Source organism: Gambusia affinis, linkage group LG21 (assembly GCF_019740435.1).
Source record: "Gambusia affinis linkage group LG21, SWU_Gaff_1.0, whole genome shotgun sequence".
Lineage (NCBI taxonomy): Eukaryota > Metazoa > Chordata > Actinopteri > Cyprinodontiformes > Poeciliidae > Gambusia > Gambusia affinis.
Genome location: NC_057888.1, coordinates 20,889,101 through 20,911,536, shown reverse-complemented (window position 1 = coordinate 20,911,536; position 22,436 = coordinate 20,889,101). Strand labels below are relative to the sequence as shown.

The 22,436-nt window shown below is 38.5% G+C and overlaps 1 protein-coding gene across 2 annotated transcripts in view; it reads right to left on the bottom strand.

The window, feature by feature from the left end:
- The window catches only part of kcnh2b (potassium voltage-gated channel, subfamily H (eag-related), member 2b), a 206,754-nt gene that overhangs the window by 161,604 nt on the left and 22,714 nt on the right, over nucleotides 1-22,436 (bottom strand). For both annotated transcript variants that reach the window (XM_044104366.1, XM_044104365.1), the window contains one exon: nucleotides 15,135-15,365. In XM_044104366.1, coding sequence (XP_043960301.1) covers nucleotides 15,135-15,365 — 231 coding nt within the window. The remainder of the gene's footprint in view (nucleotides 1-15,134; nucleotides 15,366-22,436) is intronic.

Here is a 22,436-nt window from a genome sequence, read left to right as displayed (position 1 = left end):
GTTGTTGCATACCTTTACAGTCCCTGTGCAGACACACTCACACACACACTGCTCCTCTATCTGTCAGCTGAACACATCAACACTGACTAGCTTAAATCACAGAGGTGCTGCTGTCAGCGACATCAAACCACCGTATTGCTGAACCTTCTGATCTTCACCACGGCTCACAGCCTGTGACCAATTAGTTGTATCTTTTAGCCAAGTTTAGAACCCAGAGTGAAGGATGAACACCCTAATCTTTGTTGTTGTCTCCTTGTACCATCGTTTCTTACCATCATAGCATATTTAGTCACTTAAAGCAACAAACTGTATCTTCTAAAAACACAAACTGGGTTGCGTTTCTAGAGTCAGATTTTTTCCTTCATATGTTACAATAATATCCCAATATGATAACAATAATATCCCCCTGCAGCAAAAGGGATCATATTGCCTACTGTTGTAATACCATAAAAGGGATCTGGTTTTTACTGGAAAAACAGAGAACAGCTCCAGAGATAAAATTGGAGATGCTCTGATCCAATACTAATATCTATATCTGTCCCAATATTGAAAAATATTCTAGATCGGGTATCGGTGATTCAAAAGAACGTTTGTTGCGGTTTATCTTTTACATGTTTGACCAAAGTAGCCAACTTGTTGTTTTGTTCAGTTTATCATTTATTTTAAATTGGCTGTTATACGTCTAACTGCTGTGACTGAATAACTTAAAGCTGTGTTGCGTTTGACCCAGCTTATGAAGCTGTTGGTATGTGTAAGTGGTAAGTGTGCTGTACTGGTGCAGATTTACCAAATACATTTGTATTTTGGTATATTTATGATTGTTTTGAATAAAGACAGATATTTTGTCAATTCAGCTGTTCTTCTGTATCACATCGGAGTTGGGCAATACTAAACCTCTCATATTGGTATCAGAAGTGAAAAAAAGTGGATTGGTGCATCTCCGGATGTAACGCAGCTGTCACCTGCTGGATCAGGAGGGAATTACCATCTGCCATTTTTACATTATATATTAGACTGAATTTCCTCAAATGTATTATTTCTGAGACACAGACAGCATTCAGTGACGAAGTACTTGATGCATCATCAGTGCTGAGTGTAAAACGTTATTACTGACTCAATTGCATTTCACAAACCACTGGCTGACATCACATTGTTTTCTTTTAGACAACTTTTACAATAGATTTGTGTCTGAGGACTTTGTGAGAACTACACATTGGGGAAAAACAAGTGTACAGTTATGAAACTTTTAAAAACTTCATTTCACAAACGTTCACTAGCTTTCACTGCCTGCTAGTCGGCACACCTTGGATGAGTTTATGAGTCGATTTATGATTCTGCTCTTCAAAGAAGAAAAGGCGATTCACACGACTAATCTATTCAAAAGGTCAGTCATCTTACTTGTGCTTCAGCAACTTTTCTATAGACTTATTAAAAATCCCACTTCTTAACCACCTGCATAATCTTTTATTACATGTATAACCCATATATATAAGAACTAAATCCATTAATAGTGAGCCCATCGGTATAGTGTCTATTTCATTTCAACTACATTGGCCTATCATTACTTAAAATTTTACCAGAAAACAAAGGTAGCATCAATGACAAACAAACAACTGACTAAAATATTATACTTTATATCCAGCTGTAATAATAAGTTTCTATGATAAGTTTCAGTTCAGTTTCAGGTTTGGAGTTTGTCTAAGATTAACAGTCAAATGATTACTGGTACACTAAAGTTGTTGCTAGTTTTTTTTTTTCCTGAATTGGCATATTTGTTGATTTAATTCGTCTTCTGATTATTTTTCTAAATGATTTATGATATAGATATTAGGAAAACTGCATAACTGGATTGTTTAAGAGTTTGGCTCTTTGATGCCTTTCTAATTTATTTCGCAGGCGTCAGAGAGGCTGAGTAATGTCTGCTGCTGCTGGCACTGATTTAAAGGGTCCAACTCTGAGGCGTCCATTATCGCCGTCCCCCAGGCTGGTGAGGTTGTCACGGTGACAGAACAGCCGGGCACCCACACCACCATGCTACCTGCGCTCACTCCGTCTTAACATGTCACTCTTCTGACACTCGGAGACACTGAAGACAGATAATGCTCTCAGCACTATTCAAATCATACGGCTTGTAGTCTCTTCAGAAAGGCATTCACACACACACACAAGCACGTCCACGCGCACACACACACACACACACACACACACACACTCACACACCCACGCACATTAGGTGTTCGAAATGAGATCAAAATGTCTGACAGAGTTTCTTTAAAAGGCCAGTGTGGCAGACACCTGCACAGTTAAGCAGCATATTTTAGTCACCCGACTCCAGTGCCTTTAGGTTACAATGGAAAAAAAGTCGACTTGCAATTATTTATTTGCTTCTTCCAGCAACGGCTAAATCAGGATTACAAAAGCTTAGTTTTATTTTTGCTGTGACATGTTGCTTGGCTAACTCAGTTAGTTTTAATTTATTTTTAGAGTGGGTTTGCTGGTTTTTATTAGCTAAATATTGTTAGTTTTTCTTAGAGATAGTAGTTAGTTGTTCCATGCTTGGGTTCATTTTTAGGTATTCACAAAAGTTCGAAAGGCTAATAAATAGATTCCTAAACACGAAAAACAAAGAATTTTTTTAACCTACAATTTCAGTTTTTGTTTTTTTTTGCTACTTTTAGTTAACTATAACAACCCTTAATCAGAACAGTAACACATCTATTCTGAGTTATTTCTTTAGCAACAAAAGGTCCAGTATAAAATATTAAAGAAGGGCAGAAGAAAGGAAGAAAATGAACAGCAAGCAACAAGAAGAAAAAGAAAAAACAGAGGGCATGGAGGGTAAAACCAGAGCTATGGCAGAGAGGGAAAAACAACGGATTAAAAAGGAACGGGTGAAGCTAACCATGTGAAGCTGTGATGCAGAACTGTTAAGGAAGAGAGGTCAGGGGTCGGCGGTCAGGGCAGTTAGAGCGACCATCCTCATTAGGCTGCTTGGTCTGAGGAGAGAAACTGCAGAGATGAGAGAAGAAACTGGGAGAAATATCAATCTGGCACCTATCTGTTCCACCTTACGTTCATTGTTAGAAAAATATGTTTCCCTCTTTTCATTTTGTTCTGGTTTATCTAAAGCCATCTTGCATTTTGTCCACATCCGATATTATCACGACGCTCTCCACTTTTCATTTCTGTTTCCCTCACTTGGAAAATATTCTCATGTTTTTGGCATTTCTGATCTATATTCTCATCTGCTGTGGTGGAAACCGGAGCTCTAATAGGAACTGTGAAATTTTGAGAGGTCTACCAGAGAAACTGTTTGGTCTCCACAGCAACCAACAACATTTTTTTTACAGTATAAAATAATATCATTCTAAATAGGTTTGATTATGCCATTTCTCATTTTTCCAGGTTATGTTGATTTATATAACAACTATAGAAGTTTCAGTTCTGCACTAATCAGCAACGTCTGTTTGTCATCACAGTCAATGTTGTGAATCAAATTTTGCAAACCACAAAGTAAGGCAGATGATGTGGATGAGACTTAAATCACTTTACAATTATGTTAATATATGTTAATTATTTTTCTCAGTTGACATTGAAACCTGTGAAAGGTGGGGCTCCAAAGCACAAAAAAAGTCAGACAAAAAGTCATTTCGAACTGCTGAATGGTATTTTTGTAAATCATGAATCATTCATAATTTATTTTTTTTGCACAATCATGTGCTTCTTTGGAAGCAAAAGCACATTCATTCTCCTTTAATCTGTTATGAAATCTTATCCACTCTGCTTTGAAAATAAATAAAACCACATTCAAGTAACTACGCAACATATATCAAGCATATATCAACTATGACTTAAAAGAAATTTGACATCATGAAACCTTGAAAGTGGGCCTCTGTTTCTTTAAAAACTCCTGCTCTTTCTGAAACTCCGCCTTCAGAAAGTCACCACAACATGGCTCCTCTCTTATCTCTTTCACAACGTTTTCACTGGGTAGTGGCTCATATGAGCTGAGCAGATGAGCAGTTCCACCAGGTGTTTGCTAAATGCTGCTGGCTAGTCTGAAGGAGCTCATTTGAAGAGTTGCAAGGGAATTCTTCTCTGTGAGGCAGCGCTCAGTCCACCCAGGCGTTTTGCACAACTGAACAGTTGCCATGGAGATCAAAGGAAGCATAAAAGAATGAAAGCAACAGTCCATGTACGTTTTTGATAAGGGAATAACATGATAACATGATGTAAAGCTCAGCAAAGCCCATTTTTTATAATACTGCCCTTTTAAGAATTCTTTTTTATAGTGATTTGCAGATTCACCATTAGAAGAACAGATAAAAAAGCTGCAACATAAAAACGTCTGATTTAGATGGAACATTAAAGGATCTCATTTCACGCACAATTAGAGACTGAAGGTTTTCCCTTTCTGACCCTGCAAACACACCAGGACTGACAATGCATCCATATAATCATATTAAACCAACAGAAAGGAGACTGATAGGAGTCTGTATGCACATGGATATGAACATATTACAAATGTTAAATTGATTGCCTAGAAGAGATCCAAGCCTCAGTTTGGGGCAATAAAAACTAAATGCAAAAAGCAGCCCAGAAACTAAGAAAGGATTAAAAAAGAGAGAAAATAACCGACTGAAAAACCTGAGAGAGAGAGAGAGAGACATCAACTAGACAAATCACAATACAATTTTAATTAAACTGGAAATAATAACAAACAATAAATACTCAAAAACTGGAACTGCTAAGACAAAGTGCAATCAAAATAAAACATTTTTTTTTTAAATTCCTCTCAGTGTTTTTGTTGGTAAAATCTCTTAATATGTCTTGCAGAGGGTTTGGTTTCAGTTTGGTTTGAGAGATGCTCGTCTCATTTTCTTGTCCAAAGCAATTTTCTCAGAAAGTTAGCATCAATATATCTAACTCTGCTTTGGACATAAATCATTTGAACATATAATCTACAATTTATTGATTAAAATCCATGTGGCCAATTCAAGGCAACAATTATTCACGTTTGGAGGTTCAATAACACAGTTAAAAAAAAAAACTAGAAATGTTTGATGCTGTGGTTCAGTAAAAAAAAAAATAAAAAAATAGTTGTGTTGTTTTTCAGCATAGCTCACTAGTTGGAGGCGTTTTCTTGACCTCTTCCTTTCCATTAAGTCTTAATAATACTGAAGGAGGAGTCGTGTGCTTTCTGTTCAGTTCCTGCCTCTGAATTGCTCAGATAAATGTCACCACAACAACATCAGACGTGATTGCTTGTAGTCAAAGCCTAAGTGAGGGGAGGCGGTGGCTCAGCATGTCCTCACTCTCAGTAGTTGGTTTTATGGAGTTGGATGGTTTCCCGGCCGGATTGGTTTACACAGTTCTGCAGGAAGCATTAGAGCTTCTGTAAAACGATATCAGCGTAATCGCTGTCATTTCTGAAATGAGCTCACAAACATACAGAAAACCAACCCGGCAAAACAAACACGATGCACAACGACATGGCCGGGTTCGCGGCAAGTAACTAATAATAATAGAAATAACAACAAAATAGCACAACGTTCATCTTTTATGTCTATCAATACGTACTGTATTGATACATACATACACACATATTAATGTTTGTATTTTCCAGGCACATAGTGCAATGTTGTAGCACAATTAAGTAACTATGTTAATTATGTTATTTAAAAAATGCTTTATATATTAAATATCACTTGAAAGAAATATGACTTTGTAATTTAACATCTTGAAATTGGGTCTCTGTCTCTTTATGAAACTCCACCTTCAGTTCCTCCAGGTGTTTGCTAATTGCAGCTGGCTAGTCTGAAGGAGCTGATAGGGAGTTGTAGGGGTGGGCTGCTGCTTTGTGACGCAGAAGCTTAGAGGCTGAAGCTCTTATGGGAAAATGTCTTTCTACAAGACATTCATTAATGTTAAGTGATTTAATTAAGAAGACATTATTTGTAAAGAGCTGTTGTGAAAAAAAATATATGGCATGCACATTTTGCTGATTAACTGGAAAACATAAAATAGCTATAAAATATTGGTAATAAAAAACACATTTTGTCCCACAGGCAACATTTTTTCTAACTTCTGGAAGCTCTACAGGTGTTTTGACTTTTGGGAGCTATTTCAAGTTTTAAAATAAAGGCTTTTGGTACATCTGAATAGTTGCCATGGAGATTAACGGTTTTCTCGGACACGCAAGAAAGAATCAGGGATAAATTCGAGGCATGTTTGCGATGAGGGAATTTTACGTTAAACTTCCCCTTTAAATTGAACACTAAGAGGTTTTTCTGCTTTTGTAATAAACTTTCTGTTGGGGCACTATGGAAGTTGGATTGGCACTTTTTCCAAAGTATACCATTTATTGTACAAAACGATAAATTCATAATTGCAAGATTTCAAACCACTGCTAGAAGACACGTTTAAAACATATTTACCTCAAATTATTGAAGTAGGAATTGGGATCATTTCTGACTCCACATCCACTTCCTACTGTTCCCCTTTAAAACACATAAAGGCCTACAGATCCCCCCAAAAAGTCAAGTTATTCCAACTACAACAGCCTAATTATTTCAATGTGTCACACTATTTAGAAGAAATAACCGAGTACTGCTAAAAAGGCTGAGTAGACCTATGTGGGTACAGAGTGCCAATAATGCCCTCTCTCAACATCCTGAAAATAAAGGCTTTCATAAAACGCAGTCACTTTGAACAGCCGCATTAAATGTGAATCCTGCCAGAGCAAAAACAGTAAGACTGACCCCAGGGAGCACGCAGACTGATAAATGACTCAACGTAGACAACAGTTCCAAACTTATTGGAAAAACTAATCTCACACTGTGCTGAGGTAGAGCCATTCAACGTCTGGACCGACTCAAAGACTCTAAAATCGGCTGTTTAGAGGCTACAAAGAAAGGCTAACGGTTCAGCCTTTCAATTCTAAACAGTACAATAAAATAATTGGAAGAATTTGAGCAACAAAAAGAGAAAGACAAAACCAGGTTTTTTTTGTTGGTTTTTTGTGTGTGTGTGTGAGAGAGAGACCCAAACTGAATTAAAGCACAGGACTTGATTGGAAAATCTATACAGAGTGAGTGAAGGAGAGCCTGAGGGAAAGCTGATGTGACTCCATTTTCATTATAGTCTTGGACAAAGGAGAGGCAGGAGCCGGGACAGGACCAGAGATAATGATTCTACCCATTTCCTTTGGCTGGACCACAGGAAGCAGAGGGTCCACACACTTCAGCTGAAAAATATCACAACACACACACACAAAGCAAAAAAAACAAAAAAAAACAAAACAATCCCACAACGCAAACAAACAGCTGAAGCTAGGGCCTCACTACTCCGTCTACACTTTTAAATGAAACTTGTAAGAAACCGCTGTAAAACAATGTGATGTCTTATAAAGAGTTATGTCTGTTCCCTGCATTTACGCTGAGATGTTTAGTTTCCATCAACAAGCCAACAGTTAGTTGGATTTGTTCACTGCTCTTATGGTTCATCTCTGTTCTGTGTTTTCTCCGTTGGAGGAAACCGTCTCTGACAGCAGTTCATTGCTTTTAAAGCCTAATCAGAGTTGGAGACTTCCTGTGCCGTGGATTTCCTTCAGACGTGGGCATGCTGTGAGACTTTCCGAGACCTTTTATCCATAACTCATTTTGTCTGATGGGTTTTATTTACAAGATTTGTTGATTCTGCAGGTCTGACATCAATCGGGCAGAAATGTGACCAGTGACTTGAACTCGGCTTTCACAAAAATGTAGCCAGTTACAATAAAGGGTGGTTTCCTACTCATTACTAGACTGGTTCAGTTTGTCTTCATTAACAAATAAAATCATTCACTGAGAACTGTTTCATTTATTGACTCTGGTTATCATTGCCTGATGTAAAAATCTGATTAACAAGTTGCAGAATTTAAAGAGTAACTAAACCCTAAATCAACATTTAGATTTTTGGGGTTTTTGCAGATAAACTACAAAAACACCAGGAATTTTTGAACTGGTTTCTAGTGCAAATATTGTGGAAAACTTGAAATAAAACAAAACTTACTTAGAAGTAACTATTCAGCAAGACAAATGAGCTTGTTCTAAATAAATAACGTCTTAATTTTGATTAAATAATTCTAGTTTTACTGGAAAATGATTTAACTTATATCATGGGAGAAATGTCCTGCTACAAGAAATTCCTTCATTAATGGTAACTAATTTAATTAAGAAGACACAATGCTTGCAAACAGCTGTTTTGAAAAAAATATGACATGATTTGTAAATATTCACTTTTGGCAGATTAACTGGAAAACATAAAATAGCAATTACAGGATATTGGTAATAAAAGGGGCTAGTTAACAATAAACAAAACAGGATGTTAAGAATGAATATATGTATTATATATTATATAACAGTATATAGATCTGTTATATAGATCCATTTAACTTTGACCATTAATCAATTTAATTTGACCATTATGAAAAAATGAAGAGCTAAGTTATAGATTCTCACTGTTGGCAGGAGAGTAAATGTGTTTAGTATATGAAGGAGCTACTGTACATACGGTTATGGAGAAACTCCAAGCTGTTTCCGTTTAAGCTCAGCAGTCACGCACTAATATGCATCCTATGCTACTGACTGGATTATTATTTCAGGTGTAACCATAAACACCAACGGCAGCTCAGCTTCATTCATCTGTTGATAAACATCATAAACATGAACTGAAACTGAAAAGAGCCTGAAAACCTCAATCAGAAAACTAATCAAGGGAAAAACCGTCCGAGGCTCTGAAGCATTTTGGAGTCTCTTCCTCCCTCCGACTCTCTCATGTTCCAAAGTTCACACATGGAAAAAAAAAAAGGAAGAAAAATATTTTACATATTTTCCAAATGCAGATTCAAGTGGTGAGAAATGGGGGAAGAAGACGAAAAGAAAAAAAAATGGGATTAAAGGCGAGGCTTTGAACCTCTGTGGTTTGTCAGAGGAGCTGCAGCCTGAAGCTCAGAAACGTCTTCAGAAAAAAAAAAAAAAACAGCACAAAGACCGCACAGGAAGGAAGACTGAAAACTTTCACAAAGCAGAAACAGTATGATAAAACCAGTTAAAGATGAGAGAGGAGCAGTACGGACTACTATTACTGCCAGTAATAAGTCGTCCTTATGACTGACAGTTGTTGATGATAGCTTGCTAACACAATATTATTAACCACAACTGTTATTAATATTATAAATAATGTAAAGCTATCTGTTAACTAAGTATTTGTAACGTTGAATTTTGTGATTAAGCCTTTGTTGATGCAGTTATGTTTGAGCTAAACCTACAAGAACAATGTAATTATTTATTCGTTATTAAAGATGTCAAAATTCTAAAATAAAAAAAATAAAAAAAGCACAAAAAAAAAAACAAAACAGATGCCACATGCCAATCTGTGATGATATTATGACCACATGCCAGTTATGATCCAGCTGAAGCAGACCTGATACACATCCTGGATAACAACATATTCAGCTGTTATGCATAGTTCACCCATTTATCACTGACCTCCCTGATTATTGGCAGCTTAAACTGATTCTGTGTCAACTGCATAGTTTAGGAGGTGATATGAACCGAACCCGACGCTGGAGATGATTGGGATGTTACACAATTCTGGGTGGAAATCCTTTTAAATGCATTGAAAGCCTGTTTGACACTCTGTTGGCAGCATGGAAGAAAAGTGGGGAATAAAATAGCTTTTAGTCGTTCCTCTGTAAATCTTAGCAGAACTTCGTCACCTTTGGGTGTTATACTGTAGGCTGAGCGCCAGCAAATAACCGCAACACATCCTTTTAAAAGGGAAGTAGAGTTTTGTGAGCTTTGCATCGTGTTATAAAGTTATTTCCTCATCACAAACAAACCTGGAGTGTTGCCTTGACTCTTTCATGAAAGTTTGAGAAATCCTTTAAACTCCCATGGCAACCATTCAGCTGTGCAAAAACACCTGGGTAGACTTAGCCCCGCCTTCGAGGACGAAGCTCCTCCTCACAGCTGCAGTTTCCAAGCTTCTCCTGTGACTCCCTCACTCAGCTCCTTCAGACTAGCCAGCAGAAATTAGCAAAAACACATCGATAGATGGGCTACTGCTCAGTGAGGAGCACTTCATGTACTTTATGATGAGCTTGGAATTCGACAGGAACAACGCAACACGAACTAGTCAGATGTGGACGGGATTATTCTACATCACTCATAGATTATTTCTGATTTTTTTTAGCTTTCCTCCAATTATTGCTTCATGTGATGAACAAGTGTAAACAGCAGCATATAGAATCACAGAATATGCCCATCCAGCCTGGCCTGAGTGGAATTTCACAACACTATTCACTTTTTTTCCCCCCACTTAAACAAATCAACAGCTTTCCATCAGCAGAATGAAAACGGGGGACGGATTTGGTTTTAGCTCCAAAGCCCGGCGTTACTTGTTGTTGTTGTTGAGTGGGCGACAACTGTGCTGTTCCGCGTGCTTGTGTGCACATTATGTGCTCTTAGGTGGAGGTGGGCTCATTCACGGCGCAGAGCGCCAGCCTCTCCTGAGAGCCTCCTGCTCTCTTAAGTGCTTTGCTTAGCTACGGCTGCTAAGCAATTCACCCCCCACCCCCTCCACGCCACCATGTCACACAGGACTCTCCGCTCCTCTGGGTGCTGAATGATCGAAGGACGGGGCTTTTAGGACACTCACGCAGTCTGACTGACTGACTGACATCTCCTAAGATTGTTGCTTCATGACAGCGCTCAGCAGAGCAATCAGGTGAGCAGACTGAAAAACCTGGTGTGTTAAGATTGCAGCGGTGGTTGTGATGTCCCGGATGAGCCCCCGTTTCGCAGCGCTGTGCTTGGGGAGCAGGTCGCCAGCTGGGTGCAACTGAATTGATCAAACACAAATTGATCAAATTGTCTCAGTTCGAGCTGGCATTAATACCGTTTTTCATACGCTTATGGGTAAGTCAATACACAACGGCATCCAGTACGTTCATCTTCTGATCGTCTCCCCAAGGACTTGTGTAGGTAGTGTCAATCGACAGCGGAGAAAAAGGCCAAGGAAACCAAACATGTTGACACAGCACCACCAACATCCTGAAACATTTGTTGTTTTTTTTTTACAAACTCATCACATGCTACACACATCCCTGTTGCTAGTGCATTTTCCTTCTGCCTTTTCGTTAAAGGGGAAGTGTTATGTGTTTTACAGACACACAGTACTGTTTTATAGCACGATCAAGTAATTATGTTTCCGTAAGTTGTTATAACAATGATATACATATTTCAACAATTTGACTTTGTAATTTAACTCACTGAAATCGTGTCTCTGTCTCTTTAAGAAGCTCCTGTTCTTTCCAAAACTCTGGTTTCAGGAAGTCAGATCAGGAGAAAAAAACTGGGACAAAGAGAACACAAATGAGCATTCTGTCCCCTTCCTGTCAGGAGGCAGACCTGCACAACCAACCGTTACATCTACAAGAGTTAAATACCTATAATGACGTCAGCTACGTTTAAACCCAGAGATCCACAGAACCCCACAAACTGTAACCAGTACCAAATTATTGTTGAGTAGCAACTTTGTTCTAATTCTTGGTGTGCGGGCGTGAGTGTGTGCCTGTGTGTGTGTGAGAGAGAGAGAGAGAGAGAGAGCGAGCATCCTCCTTGCTGCATTTAGCTTGGATAGCCTGACTGATGAACCTGGTGAGCAACAGGACTTGGACATCTGAGCACAGCAGCAGGAAAGAAGATCCATCAGCACCAAGGCCCAGGGCCAGACGTGGCCCCAGATGAATGAGTTCAGATCAACGTCCCTGTGTGCGCGGTGTGTGACTTCTAATGTTTTTGTTTTTTTTCTTTTCATTGGTTTTATGTATCTGCTGGACCTGTTGGTCGTGGCGACGTAGTACCTATCGTTACTCAAAACATACTTCCATAATATTCAGGTGGCCTGGCGTGGGTAAAGAGATATTATCAGCTCTCTTTCTCTTTACTTCTCCTCCCATGTTTGGCTGCAGCGAACAGAGGCTGGAGACGTGAAGGCAGGGGAGACGGGAGGAGGCAGCGTAGTGTTTCTGCTCAGTGTGCATTATGGATGAGGCGTGTCCACAGCGTTCCATCAGCTGCTCTCTGAGGGCCTGCAGGTGGCCCGCCGGGGTTACCTGTGTGTGTGTGTGTGTGTGTGTGTGTGTGTTATTGATGACTGGGACAGAGGATTCACTGGGGTCACAGTGAGGAAGCACTGAGAGGTTCTGTTATGTATAGAAAAGGGCAGTTTGTAACATTTGAGGCAGTAAAAGTCTTTATATGCGGAGCTGTTTTAACAGATCAAAGGTTTGTAATATTTCTGACCATATTATATTATGAACTTCTAACAAATTCAATGTGTTCAACAACTAACAATTGCGCTTCCATTACAAATATGCACAAAATGTTGTCAATATTTCATAATAATAATAATTTTTAAAAACTATTTTGTAATTGTGATTAAAATCACACATGACTAAGTTTGTTCCCGTAATAAAATTATTTTAAAAAAAGTTCCGCCATTTTTAATGGGATAAGATCGTCATGCCGACCCCTTCATCTTTGAGGGACAACCTGAAAAAAAAATGACGGTCATCAACCGCGTCAACTCCATGGCTGAAGAGAAGAACAGGGATGGAAACAGAATCAGAGTTATGATTAATACTCCATCACCGTCCAACATGTTTGAAAGGAATGCTCAACTAGTTTACTCCTCACTGTGAAAACTTTATCCACCTGACAGAAATGTTGCCGACTCCCATTCATGTCGCTTGCCAGCACAGCAAAAATGATCCCACGTCTGTTTTCTAGAGGGTTTCTGATCTACCACTCCCATCTCACCTCTTCTGTAAAACACTGGAAGACTAGATTCTCCAAGATCAGACCTGAACAGGCAGAAAATCTCCCCATAAGCAGAGCTACTATAAAACAACTGGCTGCATGTCCTCTGCCCTCTTTCTTTCTAGTCTACACTTCATGGTTTCCCTTTAATTTCCTTCCTCTCTGCTGCTTTGGTGTCTGTGTGCAGGTGGAAAACATCGAGCAGAGTCTCTGGCCTTTACACAGAGACTTGGTGGCTCAAGAACCACAGAGGCTCCTTGTTTCCATGACAGCCACTCATCATTCTGTCATCGGGATCTGATCCAGCTGCTACGTTCCCAGAAATACATGAAAAACTTCTTTGAAGCTTTCTTTCTTTCTTTCTTGTTTCTTTTTTTTACATTATTATTTACACACGAGCATATGACAGCATATTAGGGGCAGAAAAAAATTGAGTAAATTTTCACCAAAAAACTCAAAAATTTCTGTTCTTGAAAAGTTGAAGAAAAAAAAGCAGAAAATTTGGTAATTTCAGAAATTTTTGCTTTCGAAAGAGAAATTTCCAAACTGAGTTTCATGTTTTTGACTTTCGAAATTTCCAACTTTTTTTCAAGCATTTTTTTTTTTTCTTTTTTACTTTCACAGCTCAGAACTCCTTTTGTTGTCCATCCACAAACGTATTGTCAAACAAACAAGGTAAAGAAGAGGTGGGATGTTGTTGAAATACTTCTAATGGAACTAAAAAAAAGTAGTTTACACACCGAGAAAAAAGATGTCAAACAAAACTATTAACCTTCCTCTTGTGTTAGCTTTCGGCTGCCATCTGTAGTGTTAGCGGGTCATTTTGGACCCGTGTATTAAATCAGCCATAAAATACCCTAAAAACAATCTTTTATCATCCAATGTTTTTCTTAACTCTTGTTTAGCTAGTTGGGCTCCCTTATCCATGAAAAGATTGGTTTTAATATTTTTTTGTGGCCCCCTGGGCCTTTGTTTTAACAGCATTGCCCTCGTTTTCAATGTCTAAAAAGTGGTCAAATGAACCTTAAGAGAAGAAGGCAACAAAATAATCAGTTGTTCTGTTATCTGAGTGTAACTGAGAGATATTAAAACACATTTCTTAAATGTTCAACAAAAAAAAGATTTTAATTTTAATATTATCAAATCGAGGACTACACGTTTTTCTGTTTTTTTTTAGGGATGCCGCTTGCAGATTTGCCTGTGTAAATCTGTAGGTTCCACGCATAGCTTGTTTTAGCATCACAGGCTGCCCAGATTTTTATGCCATATTTGCCTGGCTTGCTGGGCATGTATTGCCGGAACGGGCATTTTCCTTGGAAAGAGAAAAAAACGTTCATCCACTGTCACCTCTGGCCCTGGGTTGAACATCAGTGGAAGGAGTTGCACTCATCTCTCCCAAACATCCGTGATGGGAGCAAGCTTGTCAGATTTTGCTCTGGTGTCTCGATTGTCAAATCTGAGGACTCTTGAGACCATCTGAAAGGTTGTTGCCCGGAAAATATTTCTGCCCGTTGATGCATCCCAGAGACGCTCAGTTGCCTCATTGCTAGATCTGTAAACTCCAGCCAGGAGAACACCAATGTAGGCATCCAGGTACGTCTCATCCATGTCTATCCATGTGTTGCCATGGACTTTTTTCCCCTCAAGGTTTGTCATAGCTATTTTGACTTTTTTTAGTGACAATGGCAAAAAGAAAGATCAAAGTACGTCTTGATGTCACTTACTCTTGTCACAGCAAACCTCGTGACCCCAGGGGTCATTTTGATGATGTTTGCAGCAGCTGACCTTCCATGCACATCAGGAGGAACTGTGCTCCAACGGATGTTGCCACGATTGGATTGGAATGATTCAATATAATCGAAAATTTTAACCGGGTCACAAATGACCCGAACACCACAAAAGTCATTTTTTTCACCAGAGCACTTTATAATTTAGTGAAAAAGAAAAATTTGATTTTACTTTGTTTAAATGGAAGTCCCTGACAAAGTCAAAAAGTTTCAATGCAAAAAACAAATGTATGAAGTACTTTTATGCATGCTAAAAATCAAAACGGGTCCGTAGGGACCCTAACACCATAGGAAGGTTAATACTTAAAATCAACCATCCTCACCAAGAGCTTTAAACTAAAACCAAATCTGTCAAAAACTCAACTTTGAAAACTCAAACTTCATCCCCAGATTCAACTTCTCCAGGTAATGAGACCCAAAGAACTCCCAACAAAAACAAACTGCAGTCCCGACAGACACAAAGAGCTTTTCCTTCTCCTACCGTCTTTCCTGTACAGGTTGATCTCCACTTTCCTCTCCTCGGAGCCCAGCAGGGCCTGCGCCATCTGGGCGATGGCCAGCCTCTTGGTGTCCGGCCCGTACAGGAAGTTACACGTGCAAGGCTTCTGCATGATCTCGGCTCGGCTGTAGCCACACAGGTGGCAGAAGCCGTCATTGCAGAAGATGATGGCGCAGTTCTCCACTCTGGCGTTGGCGATGACGAACTTCCGACCTGAAGCGGAGGAGAGAGGAATCTTTACTACAAACTCCTAATGGGGAGTTGGTATTTAAACAAAACAGCCGCTACGGTTTGTTTACGTAGTTCGAGAGAAGAGTGAACACATGAATCAGAAACAGTTACCCGTCTTGCAAACTTTAGAAGAAGTTGAGTGGAACTTTTGAAATCCACTTATTACCATCTGTTTATAATAAACCGGAAAAACATTAAATAGATGAGAACAATGTATTAATATCCTGAGAAAATAAAAAAAAACAGTTGCACGGTGTTAATATTGGTAGCATGAGTTGAGCTGCTCAACTTTCAGATCATCACCCTTGAAAAGTTTCACAATATTGATCCTTTGAAATGTCATAAGATATTAATCATAAAAGTTTTAACATAATAATCATATATCTGGGCCCTCTGAATGTTTTCTCTCTCTTTTTATTTAATTATTTTCAAATTCATCATGACAATCACTGTGTGTAAAGCGCCAACAATCTTGTTTTCCTCGCTTTTACTTGACAGTTTTTGAATAAATCGATTCTTTTTACATTTTGAGGCCTTGGGGATGGCCGACATGGACTTACAGTTTTATCACTACATTTCTTGGTACTATTGTGATAACAATAAAAACTATTTATTGCTTGTATTTTTAAGGGGCACAGCCATTACGAAGTCCACAAAAACACAAATACTGCTGTTGAGAAACGCTCCAGTGTTTTTCTACAACGGTCACAAAAGAAGTGCGTCACTAAACTGCATGCAGAAACTGCATTTAAACATATTTTCAAATGTATTGATATTTATTGATGCTCCCATTGAACAAACAGTAAAGACTAAAAACTGACAGCACAGACAATTATGTGGTGGTTTTAATCATTAAATTTGATTTATTGTGGAAAAAAGAAATCATAATTTATTTGATTTGCCAAATAAATCAAATATTTGATTTGATAAGAAATTTATCATAATAAATAATGAACGATACAGTAAATGCCCACCCATAGCTCATCTCACAAAGGAATGGTGTTGAAGATGTTGAGCCAAAGATAATAATAATAATAAAATATGAAAAGTTCTGAATGTCTTAGATCATAAAAATAAAAAAAGAGATCCCTGACGGAAGTGACTGAAACCTGTAGCAGTCGGCTTCAGGCTCAGACTGAATGTAAAGAACAATATTTTACTTATAACAAGACATTTTTTTACCCAGTTAGAAGAAAAGTGCTGCCAATTGAACAGTAATAAAAAGTTACTTGTAAATTAGTTTTGCCTTTTTTCCAAGTGTGACAAGATATTTGCTCTAGGTAAGGCTTTGCGGTTTTTTTCGCAGTGTTAAATTGTCCATCCTCGGGTGTGTTCTGCATCACCGATGTGCTGGAGCTTCACACATTCTCCTTTTGGCAGGAACGATTCTGAAGATGGCTGGATGCTGGGGTCGTTTCCTGGGTAAGTGTTTTCAATTAAGCTGCATCACAGAGAGTCCTCAGGAGAACAGATAAACTTTCACAGCCAGGTGGGAGGCAAGACTCTGTTCTCAGTCAAGATGTCAGTTCAGTATTCATGGATTCACTCTTTAACAGCAGTTTATCCACATCTGTTCGAATTTACGTCCCACCATTTATCAAGAATTCACCGGTCGCACTAGAACATTTTATTTTTGATTTTGTTTAAAGAGTTATTCTGCGTTTGTTTCAGGTGTCATGTCATACATTTGTAAACTCCTACATGTAAAAGCCCTTTGTGTCTGCGTCAGCTGTTAATCAGCCAGTTGGATATGCACGATCACACTGTCCTCACCGAGTGTGTGTGGGTGTGTTTACAGTCTCATCAGTATGCAACACAAAGCAGAAATATAGAAACTTCGATGGATGATGGATAAAAACAGATTTTTTTTTTTAATCTGGATTTTCAGATAGTTTTACCAAAAAACGATTTTAAACAATTACTACAAAACAATAAAATGTTTGCAAGACAAAGACAGGTAACATAGGGCTTCAGGACAAAAAAAAAAAAAAGGCTTATTTTTCATTTGTATTTCTTGGTAAAAATTTTCACCCTCATAGTCTGACCATCCTTATGAACATTTTCTGGGGGCACCACTGATTTTGAGCACTTTCATTAAACTTCCTCTTTTTTTTGTCAAATAAATGTTACAGATCATCAAAGTTTTACAGATAACCAGAGTTGGCACAAGACATTTTTAAAATTACAATTTCAAGTATTGAGATCAGAGCAATCTGTCTCTGACTGATGATGTGAAAACATTAATGAACAACGTTAAAAAGAATTGCGGTTAACCACAAACACTGATTTTTGTTCTAATAGCTGCGTTTCCATTTCAAATGTGAATAAGACTTAGTCAATTGTCCACTAACGTAGAACAACTCAGTTAGGCAATTATGTTCCCATTAAATAAGAAACAGGAATAAAAATGACACATGAATAAGTTTGTTTATGCGTTAAGTCATTGAAAACCATTTCACACCATTTAATAGAAGAACCTGGAACCAAAGAGTCCAACATGGTGGTGGTAGTTTACAGAAAAATATGAATGAATACGATTCTTTAATGGGTCAGGAATGCCTCTATGTGTAAAGCACTCTGAATGTTGTCGCGAAAACTTCCCAGCATATCAAAGTTACCTGAACGGTTCTGGTTCTTTCATCCTGATGAGGCAAACCTCAGCAGATTTAACCAAAGTGTTTCTTTGTTTCATCAGGCTCTTCAGAAGATTTTCTCCAAGCAGCAAATCAAAGGCCTTACACACGAGCTCTTTATCGACAGGAAGGTTCATAAAAACAGATTTTAGTATTTGTTTTCTCCTGACCGTTTGTACTTTGCTGATTTCAAAGATGAAGTTGTAAAATTCGGCTTAAAGCGGAACTCACATTACACACAAGGGGGATCTGTCCCAGGAATCAGGTAAAATATGCTACACCATTAATTTGATAAAAAAATAAATAAATAAATAAATACCCAACCACTAAATGAAAAATTAGCTGATCCTTAGGAACAATGATTTATTCAAAAATAATTACAATACTACGAAATAATAATAGTTATCTTGATAAACAGATCGATAACCAAAGTCCCTCAAAAAATAATTATGGTCACTCAGTTTAAATCAGCCAAAGACCTCAATAATTAAGTGTCCAAAATTTTCTCATCCTTTTTTCAAGGAGATTATTGTCCACAAAGAAGTTCCATATCCTGAAAAATAAACAAAGTCCTGGAAATATTTCCTCGTTTTAATCCAAAGTCCCGATCCAAAATGAAAAATCCAAACGTCAGAACCCTCCCTAAAAAGATAAGAAATGAGAACGGTAGCCTACCACCAAAATTCCCCAAAAAGAAAAGTAAAGTCCAGATCTCACCGGGAGCGTCTTTCTTTCCCCTCGGTGGCGTCCTCTTGCACCGGGCGGCGTTTTCTGGGAGCAAACTCCGATCCAGGTCCTAAGATACGATCTGCGGGGCTGGGGCGAACTTTAATCGCTGTTTTACGTCTTTTCTTTGATTTTACTAGTTTTTAAACGTCCGGACAAGTCAAAACTCCCGCTGCACAGATCTAACGGTGAGCGTCTTCCTCTCCGGTTGCGCCTACTCGCGCCGACGCACACGCCCCTTTTTAATCACTAATTTCACACCCACCTGAATGATTCATGATTGATTGATGCTCGGTGGGCTGCAGTGTCATGTAAAATGCTATCATGTTATTCCGTGTTCAAAAACAAACGTTGTTAAGGGGCTAATAGAGGAGCCATGTTGTGATGCGGAAATTCGGAATAATTTTTAACAATGAAATCACAGCAACTGCTCTATACGACAGTTTGATACATTTACTTTTTAATATATTTATTCGGGGGGCGGGGGGACAAAAACATAATGGTTATGTTACAAAGGTGTCTTGCATATTCAAAATTCCAATCATGTTAACGGCCCATTCAGGTCCTGTGAGTTTATTTTTCATCTTTGAGCTTTTTGAATGTTTCAACTGAGAGTGTGTGTGGGTGTGGGTGTGTGTGCGTGGCTCTGCCTCCACCATGACGTTCTGATGACTTATTCCTGCTCCAACATAACTAAACTGCAGTGTACGTCAAACATGACTTAAAAGAAATTTGACTTTGTGATTTTACGCCTTAAAATTGGGCCTCTGTCTTTCTGAAACTTCCCGTCAGGAAGCCATCACAACATGGCTCCTCTATTAGCCCCTTAACAACGTTTGTTTTTGAACACGGAATAACATGATAGCATTTTACATGACACTGCAGCCCACCGAGCATCAATCAATCAGTCTCCCGCTGCATCAATCAATCTCGTCTCTGCTCGTCTTCCCAGCACAAAGTGGAGGTCAGGCGGAGAAGGACTGCTGGAGGAAACTGTCCGTGTCCATCTCTCCCACAACATTATCACAGCCTCCGCCTCTTTCCTTCAGAAGGGAAAGAGATCATCTATCAACGCCTCCTGCTCCAGGTTCAACAGGCTGTTCTCACATGAGACATAAACCAGCGGCGGGAGATGTTCACATATTCATGGAAACACTGGAGAGCGCTGTGTGGATATGCCTGATAGGCTGGCTCTGTGAACTAGTGGCAGCAGCAGGCCTCAGAGGCTCATAAAGCCTGTTGGCTTTGTCTGGCCGCACTGAAGAATAGATTATATTAAAGGGGAAATGTGTTTGTGTGCAAGTGTACTTCTTATGTTTCATTTTCCAGTCAGTGAACTAATGGTTTTCAATGAGTATTTATGGCCAAAATAACTAAAGATTTTTTTTTTCCCCAGATGAAGCCCTTAAGAAGACGGATGTGTAAAGGCAGCCTTTACTCAGACTGTATCTATGAAAGGAGATAAAACACAATCTGGATGCATTCGTGCCTCACACGCTGAAGGTAAACAGTCAGAAGAAACGCACCGAGTCAGAGAGGGAAGCAGGAGTTTATAAAAGCCACAAAAGCTGACAAATAATGGAGAACACAAAGCTTACAGTCTGGAATTATTGTTCACACATCACTGGAGGGCAAAGAGACGATTCTTTTACTTGCTGCATTGTAACAATTTTATGAACAAAATGAAACCTGGATATGAAGGTGTTATCAAAGACAAAGAGAAATAATTTAGAAAAATTGTTGAAGAATAACTCAAAGCCACTACTACTTTTTCCCGCTCTCTGTCTTGGCTATGCTGCTCACAGATCCATTGCCATAGAAACTGACTGACAACAGCTCCACTAGTATATCAGGACTCGACACCAAAAAACATGCAAATGTTTCACACACAGAAAAAAGGACATTCAGTCCATTACACCAGTGTTTCCCAACCCTGGTCCTCAAGGCACACTGCCCTGCATGTTTTAGGTATTTCCTTGCTTCAGTCCAGCTGATTTCAATTGATGACTGATTAACAGGCATTTGTTGAACTGCAATCAGTTGAATCAGGCACATTAAAGCAGGGAAACCTCTAAAACATGTAGAGCAGTGTGCCTTGAGGACCAGGGTTGGGAAACACTGCATTACACTATAATGTTTTCTGGCTTTTTTTTTGTTTTTTTGTTTTTTGTTTTAGATTATTAAGCGATCATATGAACACAGCAGTGGTTAATTAGCTCATGTAAACACCTGCTTTACAGATGAGCTGTCAGACAGAAGGCCTTTTGGTTTTTTACTGAACTGAAACATGCAGAATTCTACGACGGCCATTTTAGGAAAAACATAATAAAACAGGATTAAATATATGCCAAAAAAACCCAACATTAATTTGAGAGATAAAACCCAGGAATTTTGAGAATAATCTCATAAATTTTCTGAAAAGAAAAAAAAACAACAGCTAAATTTATGATTTTTTTTCTAAAAAAAAAAAGTTGACCGTTGAAATTCAAAAATGTCCAAGTTTTTTCTACAAACCTTCTTGAATTAATCTCAAAATTTCAGATATTTTTTGAGGAAAATACCTCCTCTTTTTCTGTCCGCAGCACATCTACATGTTAACGTTTTCACAGTCAAGCTAGCATAACTTACCTAGGTTACTACCCTCTTCATTCCTTTTTTCCCACTGAAAACTTTTCACTGACCTGTGAAATGTTAGTGAAAAGTAACATTACTTTTAGCTACTTCTCTAAAAGTAACTAAAAGTAATGTTACACTAGACATTACTAGACATGTCGATATGTCTAGTGTTATAGTGTCAACGTAGTATTGACATTATGTCAACACTAGATATAGTGTTGACAATCTGTAGCAAAGCACTGCGTCCCATTTAAATGTGCAACACGTACATTTAAGATTTAGAGTATTATGCTGACAACATGACAGTTAAAGCCCATGGCAGGCAATTGTCAGTGAGAAGTTTTTTTATTTTTTTTTTGAGGTGCAGGGCGGGGTTTTGCGCGTGTGATGTCACGGTGCAATGTGTCTGTATAAGTGGAGATAATGAAGTTGGTTAGAGCGCAGAAAAGACGGCAGGTATAATGTGAAAACTGAGAGTTGAGTCTCCTCGGGGTTCAGGATGCAGCTGGACGTACAGGAACATTATCATTATTTCACCAGGAAGACGAGTCACACGCTACCGTTTCTCCTCAGGTATTCACGGACATGAAATTCAATATTTGGAAGCAGCAGGTAGGGAGCTGAAATCAAGCCAGGAGAATGGGAGGAAACCAAGCACAGGAAATAGATTTCCCCTCCTGCAGGGATGTTTTCTGCGCTTGACAAGTGCCGACCTTCATGAGTGAGCTGCTTTTTTTTTTTATTATAATCATGACACAAATATATAAAAAAATAAATAAAAAGAAAATTTCATAACAGACTCGGTTGGAGTAAATTTAGTATTAACCTAATGTAGGCAAATTAATATTATTTAAAGAAACAAAGTATCCATTCCTCAACAAATGTTTCATTATTCAGGAAAATATATAATTTCTTCAAAATCAAATTATTTACAGCTAATCAGTCCATGTCCAATTTAGGGAAGAACGGTCAGAAAAATGCAGCACATGTATTAATTCCTGACTTCTCTTTGCCATAGTGAGGACACATCCCTCTGTTTGGGACCAATAACATTTGAGCTTACTGTAACTATGCGGTT